The sequence below is a fragment of the Dreissena polymorpha genome, chromosome 4 (genome assembly GCF_020536995.1).
Source record: "Dreissena polymorpha isolate Duluth1 chromosome 4, UMN_Dpol_1.0, whole genome shotgun sequence".
NCBI classification, from domain to species: domain Eukaryota; kingdom Metazoa; phylum Mollusca; class Bivalvia; order Myida; family Dreissenidae; genus Dreissena; species Dreissena polymorpha.
Genome location: NC_068358.1, coordinates 42,994,263 through 43,019,499, shown reverse-complemented (window position 1 = coordinate 43,019,499; position 25,237 = coordinate 42,994,263). Strand labels below are relative to the sequence as shown.

General features: G+C 36.3%; 2 protein-coding genes across 7 annotated transcripts in view; both read left to right on the top strand.

The window, feature by feature from the left end:
- LOC127879232 (advillin-like) overlaps window positions 1–15,062 on the top strand; it is a 48,609-nt gene extending 33,547 nt beyond the window's left edge. For all 5 annotated transcript variants that reach the window (XM_052425968.1, XM_052425969.1, XM_052425970.1 and 2 more), the window contains 17 exons: window positions 753–900; window positions 1,360–1,540; window positions 2,198–2,354; window positions 3,557–3,654; window positions 3,945–4,076; window positions 4,644–4,730; window positions 4,953–5,018; window positions 5,497–5,586; window positions 5,718–5,863; window positions 6,095–6,194; window positions 6,650–6,733; window positions 7,360–7,404; window positions 7,603–7,662; window positions 11,085–11,210; window positions 12,666–12,737; window positions 12,987–13,082; window positions 13,487–15,062. In XM_052425968.1, coding sequence (XP_052281928.1) covers window positions 753–900; window positions 1,360–1,540; window positions 2,198–2,354; window positions 3,557–3,654; window positions 3,945–4,076; window positions 4,644–4,730; window positions 4,953–5,018; window positions 5,497–5,586; window positions 5,718–5,863; window positions 6,095–6,194; window positions 6,650–6,733; window positions 7,360–7,404; window positions 7,603–7,662; window positions 11,085–11,210; window positions 12,666–12,737; window positions 12,987–13,082; window positions 13,487–13,633 — 1,835 coding nt within the window. In that variant the 3' untranslated portion in view covers window positions 13,634–15,062. The remainder of the gene's footprint in view (window positions 1–752; window positions 901–1,359; window positions 1,541–2,197; window positions 2,355–3,556; window positions 3,655–3,944; window positions 4,077–4,643; window positions 4,731–4,952; window positions 5,019–5,496; window positions 5,587–5,717; window positions 5,864–6,094; window positions 6,195–6,649; window positions 6,734–7,359; window positions 7,405–7,602; window positions 7,663–11,084; window positions 11,211–12,665; window positions 12,738–12,986; window positions 13,083–13,486) is intronic.
- Window positions 15,063–19,464: 4,402 nt separating this feature from the next.
- LOC127879254 (uncharacterized) overlaps window positions 19,465–25,237 on the top strand; it is a 39,392-nt gene continuing 33,619 nt past the window's right edge. The window contains exon 1 of one of the 2 annotated variants that reach the window (XM_052426013.1): window positions 19,465–20,983. In XM_052426013.1, coding sequence (XP_052281973.1) covers window positions 20,876–20,983 — 108 coding nt within the window. In that variant the 5' untranslated portion in view covers window positions 19,465–20,875. Of the gene's footprint in view, window positions 20,984–22,196; window positions 22,554–25,237 lie in introns of those variants that run through there. The other variant, XM_052426012.1, reaches the window with a different exon arrangement.

Genomic DNA, 25,237 nt, shown 5'->3' with positions numbered 1-25,237 from the left:
CCGTCAGTAGTAGCACCATATCTAGGTTAACTGGTCCCCCGTTGAATATAACCGTTGACTCCGTTGACTATAATATACAACAGGTACAGGCTAATGTATCGGCGATTTTAATTGGATAACGCAAAGACCAATCGGGAGCGCCGACGTTAGAATGTTATGGTTCGCACGCGGCGGGGTTTCCCAGATTATGTTGTTTTAATCTCTCTATCATTCCGTTGATAACTAGATCAAATAATTTCCACTTTTAAGTAACGCGAGGATATTATGTATCATGCAGTATTCAAGTTGCATATGTATTATGAATCTTATTTGACTAGAACGAGCTTTTATTCTTACCTGTCAGCTGTCAAAAAGTTCGGGAAAATAAACCGGAAATGGTACACGGATTACTTCCCCTGAACATGTTTCTAAAAATAACCGGTCCAATATTGGACCGGTAAAATTAGCCTGTACCGATCCCTAGAGTATGCGATAGATAAGGGGAGGTAACCAATCTACATATCTAGGTTTGTATGTTGTTTTTGTACATTTGTCTCAGTGTGCGAATGCATCTGTTTTAAAGGCAAGCTTCTTTACTATCCATTCCGCAATATAAAAGTTCGTCAAGCTACGTTATGTTTCTAATAAATACCCTGAATATCGGTAGTTAAAAAAAACACATATGAGAAGGCTGAGTGTACGTAAGTGTATCTAATCTAGCCATTTGTAACACATCACCATTCGCAAGATTGTGTTGTTGTTTTTCCACGCAGATGAAAACGATGCCAGTCTGAGCGAAACTTTCCGCCGGAAGTTCGATGATACGTCATATCCGGTGGTGAAACCTAGCAATCGTGACACGTGCCAGCAAACATCTTTATCATCTACGACAGAAAATGAACAGTGCCTGGTACTTCACAGGTTAGTGATGCTCCTTGGGTTATTGTCGACCTGAAATGGCCCACAAGTCACCCGGGGGATACTAGAAGCCGATTCTTGTCACCCTAGGGTGACTTCAAGCCGATTCATGTCACCCCAGGGTGACATGAATCGGCTTCTAGTCAGCCCCGGGCGACTTGTGGGCCATTTCAGGTCGACAATTACCCAATGAGCGTTATTGACTGTATACTGCGATATTAATTGCGATTGATTACTGAACTATCGTGTTCTTTTATACAGAAACTTTAGTTTGAATCCAATAGTAAGCTGTTAATCTCTAAAAAGCAAGTGTCTGTTGAAAATATGTAAAGGTATGTATTGTATATGGTTATTTGTTGATCTGTATTATTTCTTGTAGAAATATACTTAAAATAAGCAATACATGCGTTAACGTTTCTATTATAATCTTAAATGAGTATATTGGACCTGATCATGTTAAAGGATATCCGGTGATCGAGTCCTCTATGATATGCCGGAAGCCCACCTGCCACCACTGAAGCAGTGCTACCTGGTGAGACGCGATTGTTTCCTGGTGGATCAGGGGCCAGAGTCCACGCTCTACATGTGGGTGGGAACGAACGCCATGGAGGCGGAAGTGAACCACGCCATCACTCGTGCGCAGGTGAGATGTGGCGGTCTTTTAGATCGATAATTTAACAGGGTCGGTGATTACTTCCTGTTTCAATTACATCCACCATTCTTCTTTGCTTGCCTAAGAATAATACAGATGGCTGCTTAAAGGTTCCGGATTTCCTATATATATCTGTACAATGAAAACACTAACGTGTGGTAACGCATATACGCGTCACCGCATTGACAAGTTTCGTTTCTGCGTTGACTTTCACCGCATTGACAGGGCAGATCCGTGCATGAAACCACGAGCTACGCATAGACAGAATCTCCTGTTAATGTGGCACACATTATAAGCTTAGCCGAATATATAGGCCACGCTTACTTAATTAATCGTACATTAATAAAAGGATAATAACTGCACGTCTCTGTCTAAGCAAAAAGTGGATTTAAATACCTACAAGTTTAGTTGCTGGCAAACAAGTGTGCGAATTCAATCTATCTTGATATTTCTTCACATTTATATCACTATTTCATGAAAATGTAAAACTTCTAATTAAGCTTTAAAGTTTCGTTATTTATATTGCCTGTTGTGTTGTTAAGTTAATTAAAGACATTCCAAATGTTTATGAAAGTATTATTTTGACGTTGTTATTTGTTTAATCCTTGATACTTCATCTTAGGAGAACATTCCTGTCTTGCGTTGTAGACGTTCCGCGAACACAAGGGTTATCCAGCCACTGGCGCCATCTGCCGCGTGCGCGAGAATCACGAGCCGAGCGACCTAAAGCGCTGCTTCTGTGACTGGCGGGACCGACCCACCAGGGAAGCGTCCATCACCAAGCGTTACAGCGCCGGCAACATCGGTGCGTACCGGCACGAGATATCTCATCTGCTGAACGAGTTTTGGAAAAAAATGTCTTACCGTATTAAAGTAAAAATAAGTACATTACAAGAACACGGATGTGTTATTTGTTTTTTCCAAATTCATTGTACATGGAAATTTCAAACGCTATTACGAATTACAGTAGTTCGTATGTATAAACTTACGAGCTTAAAGACTGTTTCTACCGAAAATAATTCATCACATGCTAAAATAATATAAGGTTTTTTTTTATAAAAGAAAATCGCCGAATACCATTCGTTTGTAAGAAATACATTGACTGTTAACGTTGAAAGCGCTTAGCGCACTTGACATATAACCTTAACTGTACGCCTGGTACGAACGAGGTGTACTTTATCGATTCAAGCCACTCTCCACACGCTAATAAATTATGCGACTAATGATTATAAAATCGTTATAAGTTGACATATTTTAGTGCGGGCTTCGACGTAGCTGTCTAACCCACGTGTTGAACTTTTTCAATTATAGTCATTAAAATGTTGGAAAAAAAAATTCCCGCCTGTTATAACCGCGAATGAATAAATCCTAATAATGTATTGGCTAATTTGTGAGAAATACCTTATAAAATAATAACCCTGCATCTTTTTTAGATTATTGATTATGACCTATAGATATGAACACTGTTCATTGTTGGTAAATCTTACTTTTATGTGCAAATGACCAAACGACACATATACACAAATTTGGTTCCAGTTACAAAGACGATTTAACGTGTCGATATCGGGGTTTTCTAATAATTACTTTCTCTTTATAAAGATCGCGTTTATCCTGTGTTTTTGTTGTTCTTTGTTTTACACAATTGTTCAACTAAGATAATTATCTCTCGTATTTGATGTAAACATGCAAAAATATCAGAGTATTAAATAACACATGTAAATTGCATTGGAATGATGTGATATTCGTGCACTTTATTTTAACGCAGTGAATACCAATAATATATAAATAGCCATATTGACACTCATTTTCAAATTTAACGCCGAATATATTTTTAAAAGATATTACTGGTTTATATTTTGGATAGTAAGAATTCCATTAGCAACGAATTATAATTATGGGTGCAAATGGCTTCAATTTAACTGTTTTAGTAACTGTCACTTTAGTTTTATTATCTAACCGGATAAATGCTGTATTATTTTATTTAACACACATTCTTCATATTTTAAGGTCGGGCGCTGTTTTCGCGTACAGACAGACGCACGGTCGCCACGATGCAGGAATGTTGGTCGGAGGACACGGTGGGGGAACATCGGAGAAACACTCAGGTAACCAGTGAGTCGCTGCACATCTATAGCAGATGTCACGATACTGCGCATTTAATAATAATAAAGAAATATTCGATATTTGTTTGACCTCTATTTCCTTTGTTTCCTTTTTAACAGACTTTCTAAATTATTATAGGAAGCGAACAGCCCTCAAGAATGAAAATTATAGAACTTGAGACAAACTATCTTTTCTTTGCTGGCAACGATTGAGTCAGCTTATCAAAACCTGAAAGTGTTCTTGAAAACTGCAAAATTAGTCGCATTGATGTTTTCTTTTTGGCAACGTTTAGGTCTGGCTGTTAGCCGACGACACTCTGGAGACTTGGGAGCACGTGGGCGTGTTCACCAACAACAGGTGCTTCCTGCTGCTCCACACGACCATAGAGGGCGCCCACTACCAGTATATTATTTATTACTGGCTGGTAAGCGGTATATGCTTTGAACTTACATCATACTCTTTTAAATGAAATTTGGGAACGATTACTTAATTAAGATAAACACTTGAAATGCTCTCAACTGCCTTCTCATATAAATATTTTACATTAACCCATTTATGCCTAGTGGACTCTCCCATCCTTCTAAATTGGATCAATTTATTTCCAAAATAAGGGATGTCTGTATATTTATTTATATATTTAGAATATTTCTTACATAAAGTCCTGTAAGCAAACTGCGCAGACTCTGATGAGATGCCGCATTATGCGGCGTCTCATCTGGGTCTACCCTGTTTACCAAGGCCTTTTTTCTAGACGCTAGATATAAATGGGTTAACCTTGACAACATACGTTCAGTTGACGACTAATGCTCCATTATAATCTTGTTTTACATGTATAGTTGATAATAATTAACCACGTATAGGAAAGTTGCATTAAATAAAGACGTATCTTTACATAATTATTCCGAGTAACATAAATATTCGGCCAACATAAATCTTTTTACTGATAACAAATAGTATTTAGCTTATAAAACATGGCGGTTGGTTTCTCCAGGGTGGAAAGTCGACTGCAACGGACCATGAACGAATCGTGCACTTTGCCATGCAGAAGAACAAAGAACTGGACAATGTCGCAGTAGTGGTAAAATTTAGTTTCATCCTACATGAGCTGCTTATCTCAAAACTAAGATACCCTTTAAGTTTGATAATAGATTACTAAAGTGTGTATGTGTTTGTCCGTTACAATGAAATAATGCGTATTATTGACGATTCTTATTTTAATAAATTGCTATTTGCGGGCAGTCACACACTGGTAACTGTGGTAACAGTACATTAAAATAACATTCTTTATTTACAATTTCAGATTCGAGTGTTGGACGGAAAGGAACCTCAGCATTTTATGACGTCACTATCAGACTGGATGCTCGTCGTAAGTGGCGTTGTTTATGCTTTACAATAGAATACAACATGTTCTCCCTAACACATTTATTTCTGAAAGTATTTTATAACCTTTTAGGGAGGGACAATGTGTTGTTGTTTTCTGGTGTGATATATAATTTTCTAAAACCATTTTTTTCTTTCAAATGCATTCATATACTATTTTAACGTTTACGTTTAACATCACATTGCTTGTGGGGTGTAACGTTTGATGGATACATATTACTTTCAAAAAGATTGTTGTAAACAATCCATATTACTTGTGTATATAAAAATGCACATAACATGTCTACGCACATATTATTGTAGCAACCCAAACTATAAAACACACAGTAATCATATACTAGTATTCTAGAAATATATTGTTTTGTTGTTGTTTTTCAAATGCCACAAATTGTGCAACTGTCCTTATTTTGCCTTATTTATTTAGGGTCGTTGTATTTTCTTCTAAAAGCTTTTTCTGATTTCAGTACGACGGCGAGCTTTCCCAGGACGTGGGGGCTGACCGGAAGTTGTTCTGCGTGCGGGACGCAGGAGATAGAGCCACGCGTGTTCAACAGGTAAGCTTTGTTGTTTTACTTGCATTTACGGATGAGTGTCCCTGCTAGGAAGAAATAGGACAAATATTTTAGGTATAGTCAGATATTAAATGTCAGATTTACCAGGTATAGTATATATCCATCCACTCCAGGTTACTTTGGACTGGTCAAGTTTAAACTCGTCAGCGTCTTTCGTGCTGCTTACACCGGAAGCGGCATTCCTGTGGTTTGGCAAGCTCTCCGGAAGTACGGAGCGGGAGGCGGCTAAGGACCTCCTCGGCGTCCTCTGTACCACCAAGTAAGGACGCAGTATATATTTTTTTAACTGTTTTTATAGAGGTTAGTTGATATTAAAGTGACTCAGAAATGTACGTTTTCTTTGTAGTACGCATGCTTCTCAACATAAAATCATTTAAAATGTCATCAGAAGGTAAACTTATTACAATAAATTAGAGCTTAGAATGCTACTTAATTTGAATTCCGTTGAATAATAATAATGTTTACATTGTATATTGAATTTCTGTCTTAGAATGTATTCATACGAAGTGGTGCCCGAGGGTAAGGAACCCCAGTCGTTCCTGCAGTACATTGACGGAAAGCGTAACTATAACAACGAATACAAAATCAAGGTACAGCATTAGAACTTAATTTAGTGGAACGTAACCCGTGATTGGCAGTAAACCCATCTCAAGCCGAGCTGTTTCTTTATATATCCTGTGTTCAGGCTTTCTTTATTTTGTAAAGAGATGGGCACTGGGTGGTCAACTTGGTCGTTAGTATTATAAATTCTTATCATTTACTATTAACAATTCAAATAGCAATTAATTTGAAATAAATGATTTGTTTTCGTATAAGCCTCAAGTGTCCATTGGTCGACATAAGAAGACGCATAAAAGCGTGCGTTGGCTGGGAATAAAATATGGTAAACTGGTTTATACTAGTAAATCTGAAAACATGTTTTGCGCCAGTATGTACTATATCATAATATCGGTATAACTCATGAATTTTAGAGCTTTTGTGTAAGCACATTTTAATTATACCAGGGTACTCGAATTATTTTTTAACACCGTATTTGTGTCGCCAGGTGCTGGAGAGACGTCCTGCCACCTTGAGTTATTTCGACCCCGTGACACAGACATTTGAACTAGTTGATCAGTTCCTACAGGAGGTAAAGATGGTGTCGTTGTCAATGAATTGATTGACAGTTGAATGTGTGTTTGTACGGTTTTGGGGAAATGTTTAAACACACGTTAGTTGCGACTTTAACTTGAGGGCCCTGTCCGAACGTTTTCAAATGCACGAATATATATATATATATATATATATATATATATATATATATATATATATATATATATATATATATATATATATATATATATATATATATATATATATATATATAAGCACGACAATAACATTTGTAAGTTTCTAAAAATAACGTTTTTTAACAGCTGAAATTACACTGTCACAAGTCTTAGTATTTGAGCGAGTCGTGCGAAAATGGGCCTTAGAACATATACGGACAGTGTAGCTCTAAATATGTCAGGGAAGCTCCTGACTGCGCTGAGCGAATGGACTGGTCTGCAGCTTAGCCGATGTCGTATCCCCATATACGTAATACCCATTTTCGAACGCAAACGGCTCCTTTATGGTCGCATTGTTGTAGAACAAAAATTGCCGCGTTTCTTGACAAGATTGTATTTTTTGTAGAAGTTTGATTTAATTGTTAACCTACAGCGTGAAGATTGTGTAATTTTTGTGTAATAATATTGTATTGTGTCCTTTTTGCAGGATTTATCGGAGGAAGAAATACTCCTGTTAGATACGTACGACCAGGTAGGCATGCTAAATGCTCACTTCTAATGCATGCCATTTTGTTTTGATAATAAATACTATTTATTAGTAATAAAACGTAATTAAATTATGCAACGTAAACATAAACCTATCTTTAGCTTTGTTTATAATGGTGTTGTTGTTTTTAATATTAAAGGATAAAGTTTATCTATAACATTATTTTACAATTTATCATGTCAGGTGTTCGTCTGGTGCGGAGAGCGTGTTCAAGACCGACAACATCTTTCGGATGTCGCTAAGGTAAAGGTGACTTTACCAGAAAAAGTACGATCTAACCGAAATGTAAAACAAAGTTAAATGTTGTTCTCGACACAAATTCAGAGAATATAGTGGTATAATCAGGTTAATGACGTCGTTTTTTAATCGATATTCTTCAAACCTCCAAGTCAATGTCATGAGCTCATGACCACCAATCGCGTAAATGTTTTTTTTTCATAAGTATAGATTGCCACAATTAAACTGACAGTGGCCATCATGCGTTAAAATATTCAAATACCGTAACGATCAATATATCTGTATCTCGGTCTTTTCGAAACTACATAAGCTGTCTCCCATTCGGGTAGGTATCACGAGTATCCCGGGTAAAAAGCGGTCCGTCTAAAATGCGTATATGACTCATATCCGCGGATATGACGAAAAGTGCGGATATGGACGAATATAAGCAATATCGACACTTTTTCTGCAATGTTTATTTCAATGTTTAATGAAAAATACACAATATGTATTAAATCTGCAAGGTAAAAATATCCTATATTTGATTCTTACTATATAAATTATACTTTATTGGTACGTAAAAATATGCACGTTATTTTATTTATTCAAATGAACACAGGATATCGTAGTGCTACATTTAAATGTTTCAAGAATGATTATAACCATTATAGTTGCGCTGTTATTGAAAAGCAATGCAAGTCCCTGTAAAATTTTACATTTTTCGTTTAAACATTAAAATGTAGCACAACGATATCCTTTGTTCATTTGAATAAATAAAATGACGTGCATATTTGTACGTACTAATAAACTATAATATATAGAGGATAGTTGTTGGATTCGGTGGATTATCGATTTTAAAGTGATATTATGGGCATTTTTTACTGTTGAATTGAGCTAAAGAGAATTAACAGGCCAAAAGATTTAGTTAAAATGTGGTTACTGACCAATTATCTGCAGTTGTTTATAAAAATATATATAATATTCGATATTTTACATGACTCACCCACTCCTCTAAGCCGAAATGATCCGTAAAACAAAATAGTGTCTTTGTGTCTTATGAACGAATCGTCACTAAAACTAAATTAAGATTCACATCGTAAATCGAATAATTTCTGTCGTCAGTTGTTTAAACGAAAGTACGGTTGATATTCAAATGCATTATTTTTCTCTTTCCGGGATATTGTTTTAGTAAGTTGATGCTGCATTAACAAATATAAGTGTTTATGAAGGGAAAACACCAAAAATAAACCAAAAAACGAGACATTTGTATTGAATTTTCAACATTAGGCAATAGAAAATAAATAATTAGATTCTCATCCAAATTTTTGGGGAAAATTAGGGCGGGTGGGTGTGTTTATTTTTTTGTTTTTATTTTATGTGTCGGACATATAATTCATTATAAGTAATGAAATGTTCATGAATTTGTTGGTTTATATGCATAACGCTTACATCTATTGTGTTTTATTTTACCCTTTTAATATCATGTTTACCTTTTTCTGACAAAAATAAGATAAATACCTCATGTGTATCCAAATATGACTTACATTTGGTGGCTGAATTCATAGGAATGGATGAAACTATAGGGGAAACGTATATTTTTATTAACCCTTTGAACAACATGTGGACAATATGGACTATTTTGACTACAAAACATGCTACCTGTCTGGTACTTATGAATGGAAATGTAGGGCAGAGGTGACAGGGATATTTTCTGGAAGTGGCTGTCTAAATGTACGCTGCTTTCTTTCATGTTTTGGTACTACTTTGCGCTGAGGTAAATTTTCAGTAGGAATTTTGTTCCGGTCAACAGAGTTTGGACCGATTCCGTCTCGAAAGTGGTCGGAACAGATGCGAGTATACGCCGTTGGAAACCAATTTTTCCGGCTAATTGCTATCATCCAAGCTTTTCTTGTACATGAGTCTTTAGGCAATTTATGTAATTTTACTTTTTTGGAAAATTTACCGATTATACCGCTAAAATTATGGCATTTAACGATGGAACAGTAGTATTTCCCCATTGTTTTCCTTAACACCGGAAGTAGGTATACCTACCCGCACGAACGGCAACTCTGTCAAGACGGCATTACGAAAAGCTGGACACATTGTTTAAGAGTTTAACTTAAGACTTTCGCTGGGATAATGACGTAATTTCGTCAAAAAAATGACGTCATTTCACAGTAAATTTTCACTGTTTGAAACAGTTAAATTATCAGTTTTCATTCACTGATATTTCTCAATAAACCACCGGAAAGCATAAAATAAATAGTAACAATCAAATATATATAAGATATTTTTACCTTGCATAAAGTTATTACAACACTACAAATATAGATCCTTTATTGGATAAACCACATTCGTCGATTTTATCATATTCGTGCATTTGTAATCATCATTTATTTTCAAATGAAAAATGCCACTTGAAACAGTGACATTTCAGACAAAATTTACTGCATTCATAACATTCAGTATATTTAAATAAATTCAACATTTTGTATTCAAATTAAAATATGACCAGGGAAAAGTAACATCATTAATTACTTGTGGTCTGGCGATAATCGGCCCAAAAATACTTTACTATTTTCTAAAGCATATTGTATATCTAAATACTAAAGTTTTCAGACGACATCAAGAATAATAATACATTCAGTATATAATATAAACATTATGTAAACTTATACAACAAAACATATGTGGTGTCGGCGTGGTTATATTGTTTGTGGTGTGTAGCCCTAAAACAATCTTCTGGCACTTCGCCATGTTCGCGAATATGAATTTAGAGTTGGAAAAATGATAATGTCTAATAAATTGTTTGTTTCGAGACAATACTAACATATTTAACACATATTGTGTATTTTTTTAATTAAAGATTGAAATAAACATTGCAGAAAAAGTGTCGATATTGCCTGTATTCGTCCATATCCGCACTTTTCGGTCATATCCGCGGATTTGAGTCATATACGCATTTTAGACGGACCGCTTTTTACCCGGGATACTCGTGATACCTACCCGAATGGGAGACAACTTATGTTGTTTCGAAAATCCCGCGTTCGTAACTAAATAAGTAACTAAGTATGGTCTCGTAAAACTCGTGCAAAACGTGTACCAACAAATTTGAATGCAATAGACTGATCCCGGAAAAGCACGAGTTTAGAAAAACCCACTAATCACCCGGTACAAACAACACTGGTCCATTATATCAACCAATGATAGCTTCCTTTAAATATTAACTGTTGATACGGTGTATGATTTTGAAAGGATTATAAATGGGTCATGTTTATGTGTACCAGCAGATTAGTGGGTTTTTCCAAAAAGTTGCTTTTTCCGGGATACATATATTAAAGGAACCAATCCAAGCATATAATTCATTCTGAGTTCACGAATCAACAAATAAAACGTCCGAAAATTGAATTGTGCATGTTCTTATATGTACTGTATATGCTGTTTAACAGTTATACATGAGTTGCGATCCTTCATGTCGCGAATTCGAGTCCGTGTCGGTGTGGATGATATCACAGAGGAGCGAGCCTGTGGCCTTCAGTAAACACTTCCGGTCCTGGAACGCTCTAGGATACTCGGTGAGCTGTCAGGAGAGTTTGATCTGTGGGATGTTGTGTTATGTTACAAAGTTCTAGCAAAATATGTAGATATGGCGGTCCCTTTGACTCTTTTATTTTGTTATTATTGATATTTGTTTGGTTATTTTTGCATAATAACTCTTTTTGATTAAGCAATAACTATAATTGAGAATTTTAAATCATAGCATGCATGGTTTGACTATACTCAATAAGCTGCATGCCAATAGTGATGACATTGTGTTCCGTTCACGTAAAAAGCACTAGCATGCATAGTAATTAGTTTTGTTGGAAAAGTCTGAGTTTTGTGAAGTGCTTCACACATGTATGTGCCTTTGAGTATGTATCCACCAGAATATGTAATTGTATGTACTTGAGGGGAGGAGATGAATCAACTGAAATCATGTCATCGAACATGTCTGTAATTTTATTACTTTAGCGTTTGTTGTTATTTAATGTTCTCTATATTGATAACAAATGGAATAATTTGATTAAACAATCGAAATGCGATTAAATTTGTTAGCATACCATGAGACTACTTGAGAAGGATCTTATAATTCAGGAATAAATTCATTTGGCTTTAAAGGGTTCATTTACGCAAATGTTGTTTCCGTACTTTGCAATGGAATGCCTTCGTTAGAACAATAATGATGCCACGTTTTTGACGTGTGTTTTTATCGTGCAATAGATGAATATGACATCACGCTTAACCCATTTATGCCTAGCGTCTAGAAAAAAAGCATTGGCAAACAGCGAAGACCCAGATGAGACGCCGCATAATGCGGCGTATCATCAGGGACTACGCTTTTTGCTTAAAGGAATTTCTGTGATAAATATTCTAAAAATAGAAATAAATATACCAGACATCCCTAATTTTGGAAATAAACCGATCCAATTTAGAAGGATGGGAGAGTCCATTAAAGGGATCTTTTCACGGTTTGGTAAATTGACAAAATTGAAAAAAGTTGTTTCAGATTCGCACATTTTCGGTTTAGTTATGATATTTGTGAGGAAACAGTATTACTGAACATTTGCCATGGTCTAATATAGCCATTATATGCATCTTTTGACGATTTATAAACCTAAACATGAAAAAGCGTTGCAACGCGAAACGATTGAATAATTTGGAGAGTTCTGTTGTTGTCGTTTAAATTTGTGAAACTACGAAGATTGCTTATATAACGTATACACTACACAAAATATGTATGCTTGGCAGGATAGCTCAGTTGGCTAATGCGTTTTTACTTCAGGATTCTGGGGGTCACTGGTTCGAGCCCTGCTGCGGGCTACTTTTTTTTTTCATTTTTTAATTTTTATTTTTTTTACTGGAGCTTTTAAAATTAATGTTTACATTTATCAATATAAAGCATTTAATGAACAACTTCAAAACATGCCAAAATCTGTGAAAAGGCCCCTTAAAGCATCCATGGGTTAATATGCTGTGTTTCTCGTTGGCAGGGTCGACACTCATATGAAGTTATGAGGAAACGAATACGGCAAGAAAATGCAAAAATAGATATTGAACAAAACGTAAGTAAATATACCTATGTATACATGTTATTTACAATCAACCAATGTATGCATATGAACATTCATTTTAAATTCCATTTGAAGCATTAGCGTTTTGTTATTATAAGGCTCGAGAAACAGGCACATACATTTTGTGTCATGGGATTTAAAAAAAATTCCCATAGATACATAATGTGATTAACTTGTGATAAATTCTAGAACAATGCACAGTTGTATTTAATAACTTTCATTGGCTCCGAACTGTTACAGCTTGTGGATACGACGTTTATAACCCAGCCCAAGTACCCGTATGTGACCCTCCTGAAGGCCGAATTACCCGAGGACGTGGATGATACCAACAAACATGTACGCCATTGTCGTCTTTTTTCTATTCGTTTTACCTTTATTCGTACATATTTATGCATACTCGTGCTTTCATTTTCACTTTTGGGGTAAGGGTTCGCACTCACTAAAATTTTGCTGTGCTTTAAATCTTGTGTATATTTTTTGTTGATGTGCTATCGATATTTCGATGCTTATTCAATAAGTTTCGATTTCAATTTCAGGTCTTAACCTACATTTAGTTTGTTATAGATAGTAAGCCCCCCCCCCCTCCCCCCCAGCTGAACAGAGAGGGACAGAGCCTTATGACATCATAGAACATTATTAACGAAAAAAAACAGGTGATTGCCGGCCAAGAATACACCCGCATACGCATGTTTAGTTCTCGGAATTGAGTAACTTAAATCAATATTCATTTTCTGTTTCAGAATCACCTTACGGAGAGACAGTTCCAAGCTAATTTGAATATTTCCCGCCTTGAATTTTATCGTCTGCCACTGTGGAAGCAACGTCAAATCCTGCGTTCAGCTCGTCTGCTCTACACACCGCCATTGATTCGACGCTCGGAAGAATAAAACTCAGGCAAAAAAGGGGGCCACACAAAGTGTTAAAAACGTTATTGAGCATTAAAACGCATTTACGGATTAAACATGCTGTTTATGTTGGTACTTCTATGCATTTTTTAATCCATGTAAATTACTCATCGGTTCGAATGTGGTATGGCATGAACTCAAGGCGAAAATCAAAGTTTTGTCGTAGCATGTATTACTTATTCCGAAATAGAGTTAAATTTGTTTACCCGGTAACACAGATAATATATAACATGTACTTTGTGTTTTGTTTAACTTGGCTTTACGGGTGAACATCGCTGCAGCTGTATATTACCACACTCGAGTTATTTCGCACAATTTTTCTACTTCGCAAGGCCTCGTAAAATCATTACAGTCAAATGTGTAAACAAAAACACTTGTAAGATGACAATACAACGTAAACCGGTATTTTTTAATAGAACAAAATGAATTGTTAAATTGACAATTAAAAATTTAATTATTTGCTTACATAGGTTATGTTTAACTAACACTTACATGCACTTCCATTGATTTGTATTTAGATATTTTTATATCTCTGTTTTATAACCCTTTTCGTATACAAGATGAAACCATACAGGTAACATGCGGGTGTTGGGAGAAACAGTCAAACCTGTCAACCCAATGTCAAGGGATGACTATTTGACCCGCGTTCTGGGAAAACTGGGATTATTGCATATGCGTAAAATGTTATCACAGATATCCCTGTGTAGTCCGCACAGGATATTTAGGGACGACACTTTTCGCATTTATGGAATTGTTTGTTTAAAGGAATCCTCTACGAAACAAAATCCAGTTTAGTCGGAAAGTGCCGTCCCTGATTAGACTGTGCGGATTCGGGAATATCCATGCTAATCTGGGACGACCTTTTACGCGCATGCATTAAGCCCAGTTGTTCTCGAACGAGGCTCATTTTTATCTCTACTCCGCGATCGTGATGTCCACTGTTAATTGTTTACATGATCTATCATCTGTTTTTCGAATGCAATGTTGTTTAAAGGATACATGTATGTCATCTGTTTTTCGATTTCAATGTAATGAATTACAGATGAAACAATTGATGTAGGCATAGCACAGACAACAATGTCACAAAACGATAATTCGCAAGTCAATTTTAAGTTATTTCTTTCTTTATTTTAAACATATTAAATGCGATGCATATTACTTCAAATATTGCGTTTATATTTACCATTACCTACTGGATTCGTGTTTATTCTTTCACTGTTCAACACACATGTACATACGTGTTATTTATTACTGTTTTGTTTTAATTCACGTTGAACTACTGCAAATGTCTGTGATATGTTTCTTGTCACTGTTGTATAACATAACGAAATTAAACATGTATTGTAAAAAGCAAAAGATTGTGTTTATTGTATTTCATCCAGGTTAGACAAAATAAAATATTTTATATTCATTAATGACTTAGTTCGTTTTGGTTTACATTAGCATTTTGTAACACTTTTTTTAAATACATTTAGTTAAATTTAAATGACACGGAAAGATACACGACAATGAAATAATCTTTATAACTTGCAATCAAGTTTGTGCACATATTTTGCCTACTGCGGCTGAGTAATTTCTGCACTCAGATCTGGCTGACTTAGGCTGGGTGAAGTCTATGCTACGATCGGGCTTACTAAGGCTGGGTAAAGTCTTCTCTCGGATCTAGCTGACTTGGGCTGCACTCGGTTCTTGCCTACTACGGCTGAGTAAATTCTGCTCTCAGTTCTGGCTACTAATGCTGGGTAAAGTCTGCACTAAGATCTGGTTACTTAGGCTGGGTAAAGTCTGCACTAAGATCGGGCTTACTAAGGCTGGGTAAAGTCTGCACTTAGATCGGGTTTACTAAGGCTGGATAAAGTCTGCTCTAAGATCGGGCTTACTAAGGTTGAGTAAGGTCTGCACTAAGATCTGGCTACTGCGGCTGGGTAAAGTCTGCACTGAGATCTGGCTACTAAGGCTGGGTAAAGTCTGAACTAAGACCTGGCTACCAAGGCTGGGTAAGGTCTGCGGGCTTACTAAGGTTGGGTAAGGTCTTCACTAAGATCGGGCTTACTAAGGTTGGGTAAGGTCTGCACTAAGATCGGGCTTACTAAGGTTGGGTAAAGTCTGTACTAAGATCTGGCTACCAAGGCTGGGTAAAGTCTGCACTAAGATCTGGCTACTCAGGCTGGGTAAAGTCTGCACTAAGATCTGGCTACCAAGGCTGGGTAAAGTCTGCACTAAGATCTGGCTACTCAGGCTGGGTAAAGTCTTCTCTCAGATCTGGCTGACTTAGGCTGGGTAAAGTCTGCACTAAGATCTGGCTGAATTAGGCGGGGTAAAGGGTCTACTAAGATCTGGCTACTCAGGCTGGGTAAAGTCTGCACTAAAATCTGGCTACCAAGGCTGGGTAAAGTCTGCACTTAGATCTGGCTACTCAGGCTGGGTAAAGTCTTCTCTCAGATCTGGCTGACTTAGGCTGGGTAAAGTCTGTACTAAAATCTGGCTACTCAGGCTGGGTAAAGTCTGCACTAAGATCTGGCTACCAATGCTGGGTAAAGTCTGCACTAAGATCTGGCTACCAATGCTGGGTAAAGTCTGTACTAAGATTTGGCTACTCAGACTGGGTAAAGTCTGCACTAAGATCTGGCTACCAAGGCTGGGTAAAGTCTGCACTAATAGCTGCCTACTCAGGCTGGGTAAAGTCTTCTCTCATATCTGGCTGACTTAGGCTGGGTAAAGTCTGCTCTAAGATCTGGCTGAATTAGGCTGGGTAAAGTCTGTACTAAGATCTGGCCACTCAGGCTGGGTAAAGTCTGCACTAAGATCTGGCCACTCAGGCTGGGTAAAGTCTGTACTAAGATCTGGCTACTCAGGCTGGGTAAAGTCTGTACTTAGATCTGGCTACTCAGGCTGGGTAAAGTCTGCACTAAGATCTGGCTACCAATGCTGGGTAAAGTCTGCACTAAGATCTGGCTACCAATGCTGGGTAAAGTCTGTACTAAGATCTGGCTACTCAGACTGGGTAAAGTCTGCACTAAGATCTGGCTACCAAGGCTGGGTAAAGTCTGCACTAATAGCTGCCTACTCAGGCTGGGTAAAGTCTTCTCTCATATCTGGCTGACTTAGGCTGGGTAAAGTCTGCACTATGATCTGGCTGAATTAGGCTGGGTAAAGTCTGTACTAAGATCTGGCCACTCAGGCTGGGTAAAGTCTGCACTAAGATCTGGCCACTCAGGCTGGGTAAAGTCTGTACTAAGATCTGGCTACTCAGGCTGGGTAAAGTCTGTACTTAGATCTGGCTACTCAGGCTGGGTAAATTCTGCACTAAGATCTGGCTACTAAGGCTGGGTAAAGTCTGCAGTAAGATCTGGCTACTCAGGCTGGGTAAAGTCTGCACTAGGATCTGGCTACTCATGCTGGGTTAAGTTTTCTCTCAGATCTGGCTACTCAGGCTGGGTAAAGACTGCACTTAGATCTGGCTACCAATGCTGGGTAAAGTCTGTACTAAGATCTGGCTACCAAATGCTGGGTAAAGTCTGTACTAAGATCTGGCTACAAATGCTGGGTAAAGTCTGCATTAAGATCTGGCTTCCAATGCTGCGTAAAGTCTGCACTAAGATCTGGCTACCAATGCTGGGTAAAGTCTGCACTAAGATCTGGCTACTAATGCTGGGTAAAGTCTGCACTAAGATCTGGCTACCAATGCTGGGTAAAGTCTGTACTAAGATCTAGCTACCAATGCTGGGTAAAGTCTGCACTAGGATCTGGCTACTAATGCTGGGTAAAGTCTGCACTAAGATCTGGCGCGAGGTATCGGGTCAATTCGCGGCCAGTGTGCGTGAATGTTAGAGTTTACATACAGGTCATCGCTTCGTCTTCACGACTACATTATGTGCTGACCGGAGTTCTCGGCCAGTAAAATAATCGTTATATAATAAAGACGCTATAGCGTGTACTAGGTGAACTAGAATTTTCTTAAGACCAGAAAGATGTTAAATGAAGATATCCAGCGATATAATTATGGTATGTCAATAATAGATTCTTAATGTGTTTTCAACAATACCATGATAAATATCATTTTTAATTAATTTAACAAGAATTATTCCACCATATTGACTAATGTATTAAGCATGAGCGCGATGATTCTCGATACTGTTAATAATCGAATCAAAAAGCAATGCCCGACAAACCACTAAAACAGGTTTGTTCGAAGAACGCGCGTATAAATATTTAAAATATGTACGGATACAGTACTTCGCGTGTGGCCGGTTGACTCATATGTTTTAATTTCACTTCCATTCTTCTTTTGGTTTCTGTTTTGTATCTATAGTTTTATGACCAGCAATATGTAATAATGTAAAATAAGCCGAGAAAACTCCGCGTAACATCCCAAACTGCGTGTGATGCAGCTTAGAACTGCACAGAAGACATTCGCGATCCTTGATCTCATTCATTGAACTCTTTAACTTTCATAAACTCCAACCACAATCAACGCCGTATATCTTTCTTTTTTTAAAGATATTTCTTGTTTCTTGCTGAATCGCTTATAGCAGGACGTCCTCGCAAGAACTCCATTTATTAAAGTGATATTATGCGCATCTAACAGTAGATGCTATGTTTATAGGTGTCTATCGCAACCGTTGTTTATTTTTGGTGTTTTACCTTCATATACACTTATATTTGTTAATGCATCATCAACATACTAAAACAATATCCCGGAAAAAGACAAATAATGCATTTGAATATCAAGCGTACTTTCGTTTTGACAACTGATTGTGAATGTACGATGTGAATCTAAATTTAGTTTAAGTGCAGATTCGTTCATAAAGACACAATTTTGCTTTACGGATCATTTTAATTTCCTGCAACGATATCCATTCATACGACACACGACCAATAAACTCCGATCGTAATTATAAGACAGTTCCGCTCGGCTTAGAGGACTGGACAGTCATGTAAAATATCGAATATAATATATGTTTTTTTATAAACATTTGGAAGCAAGATGAGTTGCAGATAATTGGTCAGTTACCACATTTTAACTAACTCTTTTGACCTGTTAACTCTTTTCAGCTCAATTCAACAGTGAAAAATGCGTCTAATATCACTTTAATAACATTATAATTAATCATGGGAACTACGCAATGCTTCCGACGCTGTCCGAAGCCGAACTCGCGTTCGCTCGTAAATGCACGGATATCGTCGCGGGAAATTTCAATGAAATACATCGTCCCACAAAAACCACACACACAAAATGAGCATTTTGTACCTCGTTAAATTAATGCTACCTGACCACATATAGCGTTGAAATTGTTGATATCCCTTTAAGGAATACACTGATTTTTGATGGGTTAACCTTATTTTAAGGAGTATTTATTGATTATGAGTGCTTATGGATCTTTAAACTATCGTATACATACACATACATACATAAACACCGATATACTTCTGTAGATACTCTGCAGTGTTTCTATATAGTTTTTCGAATATCTACCAATCTTTAGCCAATAGAAGCATTAAGACAGACACATTTTAACGTAATAAACGAACATTTTATTATGCAATTTAAATTAAATATCATTACCTTTTGAAATGCACATCATGTAATGTACCACGTAATAAATAACTACCAGAGAAGTGTGTAACAAGTCTTGTATTTTTTAAACATACGCATATCGCTCAATCGTGAAAACGATACGTAGATATCGCGAGACTAAAATGCAAATCTAACAATAACAATATTGATATAAATCGGTAGATACAAGAATGTTTGTTTAAGCATTAAGATCAATACGATATGCAAATATGATTGTATTGTTCTAACAATTTTTGAAAATTTTACAGCGCTAGTGAATATTTACTATGCCATAGATCTCTCTTTCAAACAAGGTTTTGACGATATGGATTGTATGATCGAATTATCGTCTCAAAAAGCAGCGGAATTCTTTCGTAAAAGCATAAGTCTTGTTTTCACAGCGTCGTTATACAACTGCGCGAGATTTTGAACAATTTATGTGATATCATCTGAATGGTTATGCTATTAGAGTGAATCAGAGGCCAAGTTGTCAATAAGCAAAATTAGTTTTAATGACGACTGGGAAAGTTTTGATTGAGACGTAACCTCGACATGTGTCATCTGAGAATAGAGAGTGTTGGCGACTTCCTTTGTCGCGGTCGGTTGTTTAAAGCGTGTCTGAGGTTGGTCAAAACAGGTCGATGTGTGGATATAACTGTTTTTGTTCGTAATCTTGACGCGGAATAATAGCTCAAAAAAAACGTTCAAGAAGGCATTCTAAAACATGGACAAACAGGGCATTAATACATTATGTGCTGTTTATCAACAAATCGGTTGGATATTAATACTATATATCGTAAGATGTCGCTTAATTATTTTAGTTTAAAATATGAACTTGATTGCATGCAAATCAATGCACATTTTCTCTCGAACGCCGTGGGTCAGTGAACACGTGAGTTGTACGAAAGTCAAGCAATAGTATGTGTTTCAGTCTGAACTCTATTTGGGAATATCTTAGTGTCCGTTTAAAACATATTACATGTGCATAACATGTTTGGTTTCATTAACATAGTTGGCGATTGAGTGACAATGTAAAGTGTATTCACTGCTGAAGTTACAAATACTTACACTTCACTAGAAGACGTGATGTACGATTTGTTAATAATACACACTGACGAACCAGGGATCACTTTGATCAAACAAACCCATGATAAAATAAGGTTATTAATACGAAACACTATAATCTACGGACATTCGAGAAAGCTGACAAGATGTCGTGAATCAATCGTTATAATCATCAATGATTCGAATTTTGTGAGAACATAATGGACCTATTGACATAACCGCGAACTCAAACAGCTTGCTTGTTTCTTAGATATTTTATGTGACAGTTTGTTAACCAAAATCTGAGAAGTGAATTGAAGTGTGAAGCGATGCGCGAATGTTTCAATTGACAGGAAACAGTGTGAAAAAAACAATATAGCTTAAGAATACAACTGCAACCACATTTATATATAGTTTGCTGTAAAAACAGGCGTTCATTTACTTATATATGAGACAAACACAAATAATAAATTTAAAACACATGTAGACAATTCAAGTCAACAGATAACTTTTACCCATGTGTTATGGAGGCATAATATGGGCTGATTTTAACGAACATTTTTAACATTAAAAAACTGACTTGAAAGTGCACGCCTGAAAATACCAGGAGACGGTTACTCGTCATGACAACGGTATTGCCACCCAGGCTGTGGACGTCTGCGTATGACGGCGTGGGGCTGATTGACTACCCGGAGTACTGGAACTCAGAGCACGTGCAGGACGCAGTTCAGGTAAAGTCGTAATACACGCAAGATAGTTGGCTTGCATGTTGCAAATGTAAAATTGTTAAATAGAGACGCGTTCTGAGAAAACTGGGCTTAATGAATGTGCGTAAAGTGTCGTCCCAGATTAGCCTGTGCAGTCCGCACAGGCTAATCAGGGACGACACTTTCCGCCTCAACTTGATTTTCGGTAAGAAAGGACTTCCTTGAAACTAAAAATGCCATAAAAGCGAAAAGTGTCGTCCCTGATTAGTCTGTGCGGACTGCACAGGCTAATCTGGGATGACACTTTACGCACATGCATTATGCCCAGTTTTCTCAAAACACGACTCAATAGATCTATCGTTCACATTGCCCTCGGGAGGTCCCGAGTTCGATCGCCGATCTGAAACAATTTTAATGATATATCCAAAGACAAAGAGTGCCGGTTCTTTCCGGAAAATTAACTACAGCGTGCCTTTATAAGCAACCGACTTTAAATAGAATAGAACTCAATATATAGCTTTTTACCATAGATCGCCAATATTAACTTGGCACTGGCATTAATGCGAGATATTAAAATATCGTTACGAAAAATAAATTAGTTACCGTACTAGAAGCGTTTTGAATCGATTGAAGCGTTCATGACACAGGTCATATTATATAATATCACGTTGTTTTATTATATCGGTTTTAATGCCTTTGTTGTAAAGAATGGTTAAACTAATTACCGTTTATGAAATGGTATATTGAGCATTGATATTGCATATTGCAAGCATCGGAGAAAACTAAGACAGGTTTTTGTTTTGGAACAATTGACTTGCTGACCTGAGTTTAAGAAAACCTCTCAAATATTAGTTCAGTAGTATTTGCCAATATAATTATATGTATTTGAATTGAGGATCAAATGCATTGGCTAAAAAACACTAAGTAACCCTTTGACATATTTGGATTGCGAATGAGTTAAATAACAGTCAGGATTATATGGAATCATTATACCATTTAAATGTGTGTTATACGTCAAATTTGATCTTGATTGTATGCTCTCCAATTCCTGGACTGGCGTAGTAAAATCCATGTTCAAGATTAAAATAACATAAAATTGAGACATTGTGAAAACATGTTATCTTGAAGAAGAAGATATTCTCCTTTGACAAATTAATAATTTCTTACGATAAAAGGACCTTTAACACCGATCTATCATCTTTCCGTTGAAATCTTCGAATGGAAGTATCTAATACAAGGTTAAGTCAATTTAGGGATCAATAGCGGATAGGCTGTGTAAACAAACGCCAAAATTAGTTGCAAATACATTAAAGCAACTAACAAAAAGTAAAAAGAACACCATTAAAAAGTGGGCACGTCTTAAATGATAATTGAGAACAAGATTTCCTTGTTCCTTTATGGATTTCAAACTCAGAAATGTTTGCGTAAGGCAATTGAAACTTCGCGAAATCTGAGTAACAACAGTAGGAGACGATCTGTAGTGCATACTCTCATGAAGATGGAACGTTACGTAAAACAGACGTTTGACGTTGAATCTGAGAGGGACGCCGTGATGAGCGCGTATTACATTAACAGACATTTTGTTTATATTCAGGTAATGTCGCTTTGTTGTTATTACAATATGAGATATTTTATTTCATTTTCCTAATGTCTTAACTACTGTTACTAAAAACCAATATAACATACAGGTCGTTCATATGCAACAAATGTCATTTTAGAAGAGAGCGTCGATCGTTTGTCGATCGTGTTCATAGGTTTTAAACACAATTTTCATTAAAAAAGCTGTCTTTCCAATTTGTATTTTTTTTATGATTGATGCCATTTAAGAATTATTCTCTTCGTATCTGTTAATAGTCTGTAAATGATGTACGAAAAATTGTGGCTGATGACTCAAGAACATTATAAAAAATTAACAAAACAAATGATAAAATGTTTAGACGTGATTATTAGACAGATGACGAAAGCATTAAACCTATTTTGAGGGCTGGTAAATAATCACTGTTCAAGAAAGATCTAGAATAAAATAGCAGGGGATGGGGTCTACTATATTTTGGCCCTCATATCAGCCCTCTATGTAGTCTAATAAATACGACATTTAATGTGAAGAAGTGATACTTTTGATTATTGACAAATTGATATTACCGATAATAGAAGTAGCTTAATATTTGCAACTGGCATACCTAGTTTTTCTTGCCCTCGAGGTTTGTCAACGCAAACATTGTGATAATATGTTTGAATTTAGATTCCTGCAAATGTTCATTTTCTAATTGGACTTACATGTATAATCTAACATATTCATTACATGCGTCGGGTTAAGAAATTCCCACGATGTATTGTATTCAAGTACATTGTATTATATGATGTCACTGGAACTATGTGAAGGTCCAGTTGTGATCGGCATTCTTAAATCAAATTAAAACTCCTTTCTTTATTTCAACCACATTGCAAGCCACCATGTGCTTACAGAAACCAATAAGTCGACACAAATAGGATTTATTTTCTGTGTCTTATCAGCCCCCCTCGTGACCCTACCCCCCCCCCCCCACCCCGCAAATGATCAACATGTCCCGTTGATGGTTTGTTAAAGTTTATATATGTTTGGATAACTGCTTTATGATGATCTTGCTTAACAAACTTGTACATTTATTATAAACAATATTAACATATTAACATGGATTGTTTTTTAATTGTATTTTTCTGTCAAAAAAATAATATAGAAGATTGGCCCAAACATATGCCAAAAGTATATATTCACCTCCCCCCCCCCCCCCCCCCCCCCCCTAAAAAGTCCCTTCTTTAAAAGAAAAAAATATATAATGGATGTTATTAAGTAACATATATTTCAGTAAAACAAGTATTGGCATGTTATTGAACACTATATGCTAATTTTCACTAAGGCTTTTTAAGTATTGTTATATGAATTTATAATATTCTTGAATTCCCACCGTCAAGGTTATCCGTATAAAATTGCCATCTAGCAGGACCCTTTCCCCCGTGCAATAAGAATATTCCCTGAATACTTATGTAAAGTTTTGAAATGGCTTATTATACTAAAATATTATACAGTTCATTTGATGCCCTGCACATGAGAGCAAATACATGCTCTCTTTGAACTTGCAGCTATCCGTACTGAAATTTAAAGATAACACGTGCTCAATGACAGTAAAGATGTATGGCAATAACTTGATGAATCGATTTAATTATCGATCTTAGACACCATGGGGCTAAAAATTACGCACGGGAATTTTTTTACATAGATCACCTACTCGTGTCCTGATATTGTATTTAGGAGGTCATATATACTTAAATAGACTAAAATGAATTAAGTATTTTCCGGTTAACCAAATTGTGTTCTCATTAAAACTTGTCTATGACCATAAAATGTATGTTTTGAAATACAACAAAGCCCGTCCGTTAGTTGAACCAATATGCACACGAGGAGGGCAGGTCAGATGAAAAAAGGTTTCTTACGATAACAATTCCATCAAGAAAGCGAGCACTATTCACATGTAAATATTGATATGGTAGTATAAATAAGTAATATAAAGAGATATTATTTATATGATACCAAAAATATATTTGTATGGCCATTAGCACACTTTCAATTTCGCAAAGTACTCAGCATTTTATTCACTAACATTTTTTTAAATTAGACTTACTTTATCTAACTCTGTTATATTTGAACACAGACAAATACATAGCTATCATTATTTTAAAAGAGACTTTTACTTTTTACAATTTAAACATGGTTATTTATTTATAAATAGCAATTATTTTGATGTTTTGCCTTTTAAAGAGCCAAGTATAAATATTGTGTCATTGTAACCCCGCAAAAAGTTGTAAGATGGCGTATTATGAATCAAGGTTGTATGGCCGGCCGAATGTCATATGTCTTTTTTTTTTTAAGGCAGAGCTCAAAAACTATTATTAAATTGCTTTATTGTGTTTTTTTTTTGCTCTTATATCTTTTACTAAAACATTGAGATTGAGGTCCATGAAGTTGACTTAGCAACTGGTAACCTTATTTGGTATTGAGATTTAAATACCGAGCCTAGGTCGCAGGTCTATGTCGTATAACGTATATTGGTCCCATGGAAAGGGCGATAACCCAGCTGGGTATTGTGTATTAGACTTGTAGCGGATATCGATGCAAAGGACGAATATCTAGCTGGCTATTGGATATCATCACTATAGCGGATATCAAGCCAACGTCGAATACCTACCTGTGTATCGGGTATGCACAATTTATAGAATATCGAGCAAAACGATTGGAAATAT